At 39.9% G+C, this 1,798-nt stretch overlaps 1 protein-coding gene across 1 annotated transcript in view; it reads right to left on the reverse strand.

Annotated features, from left to right (window-relative positions):
• The window catches only part of SYCE1L (synaptonemal complex central element protein 1 like), a 55,677-nt gene that overhangs the window by 49,277 nt on the left and 4,602 nt on the right, over positions 1-1,798 (reverse strand). Inside the window, exon 2 of the mRNA XM_011356686.2 lies at positions 22-84. Coding sequence (XP_011354988.1) covers positions 22-84 — 63 coding nt within the window. The remainder of the gene's footprint in view (positions 1-21; positions 85-1,798) is intronic.

Here is a 1,798-nt window from a genome sequence, read left to right on the forward strand (position 1 = left end):
AGATAGAAGGAGACACATGACCTTTCTGCAGCTTTTTCACCATTGCCAGCAAGTCGTCAGACTTCTTCGAAGACTTGGTCTGCCCTGTGGAGATGAAAACCAGAATTATAGGATCCAGCAAGAGTGAGAGGGGACTAAGGAAAGTTCCAGGCCTTTCTAGTAAGGGAGAGGGGAGTCCTAGTGGGTTCTGCAGACACCCCTGGGCTAGAACTGAGAACAGGCTGAGGGCCAGGCTTCCAGCCAGAGCAGGGGCCCTGCAGGGCCCCATGCCTTGCTTGTCCTGGAGGTTTATGGTGTATGTTGGATGAATCAGGACCCCTAATGATCAACGTGCTTCTGAGAGGTCAAAGGACACCATGGATGTCCTTAATGGAACTCAGGGGTGAGAGAAGGGGAAGCACTTTTGCTGCTGCTGCTGCTCAGAATCAGTATGAATTTCTAACCAGTATGATAGGGCAGAAAGATTTCATATGAATTTCTTTAAAATCATTATAGGCTACGATTAGCAAATTCTTAAAGAATTTATGAGTCTAGGAAATAGTTATTAATGACTGCTAACATTGAAAAAAGACAATAAGGTATTATGAGCCTCCTGATGAAAGAACATAATGAAGGATTCTTGCCAACACCCCCCCCCCAAAAAAAAAGGAATCTTATCAGGTTTCCATTTCTAAGTAACAAAAGGAAATATAAGGAGCAGAGAAACACGTTAAAGGATGCGATCAGCATTATAAGACTCTGGGAAACTCCACAGGACAATCTTGCAATTTTGTTTTTTCAAAAAATTAATTACAAAGAAGAAAAAAGAAGAAGGGAAACTATGATTAAAAGAAACTTGAGATATAAATCAATTGTAATGAACAAACCTTATTTGGATCTTGATTCAAATACACTTTTTACCATATGTGCCTCTATATATGTTTAACATGAGCCTGTGTTACTTTTAAAATAACAACAACAAATAACATCTTAAACTCTTGAAATCGATAACAAAAGGTCAAATCCCAGTGGCCCACTTCCCTCCAAAGAAAACTGGGCAGAGATTACAGGCAGCTCACAAATCACATGATAGACAACAGATACATGAATAAGGGCTTACCCACAGTAGTATACAGTGAAAAGTCCCTTCTCTTCAGACCCTAAGTTCCTCAATTCCTCTCCCCAGAGGTTGCTAGTGTTACAAGCTTTCGTGCGTACTTGGAGGTAATTCAATTCAGATACAAGCATATGTTTACTCCTTCTATATAAGGGGTATCATGTCATAAATGGTGTGCCACAGTCTGTATTTTCCATTTGACAATGTATACTGGTGATCTCTTTATTGTTTTTAGTGACTATACTATAATTTAAGAGCCGCCTCCTACTGGTAGATATTTAGGTTGTTTCCCTTCTTTTTCTGTTCTAAATGCCACAGTGACCATCTTTATTAGTTTTCTTGGGCTGTAGAAACAAAGAACCACAAACTGGGGCTTCTTTTTGTGTGTGTCTGTGTCTTCACCTTGCATTCTATCTTCCTGTGTCCAAATTTCCCTCTTCTTATAAGGACACCAGTCATTGGATTAGGGCTCACCCTAATCCAGTATAACCTCATCTTTAGTTACATCTACAAAGACCCTATTTCCAAATAATGTCATACTTTGAGGTTCTGGTTGACAGGAAATTTGGGGGGGACACAATTCAACCCAGTACGCTATCCTTATACATTCTTCTTTGTGCACACATGGGAGTGTGTTATTGGATAAACTCCTAGAAAGCTACCTGCTGGATCAAAGGACCTGTATATTTTTAAATTTGACTG

This window comes from Pteropus vampyrus, unplaced genomic scaffold (assembly GCF_000151845.1).
Source record: "Pteropus vampyrus isolate Shadow unplaced genomic scaffold, Pvam_2.0 Scaffold29, whole genome shotgun sequence".
In the NCBI taxonomy this organism is placed as follows: Eukaryota; Metazoa; Chordata; class Mammalia; order Chiroptera; family Pteropodidae; genus Pteropus; species Pteropus vampyrus.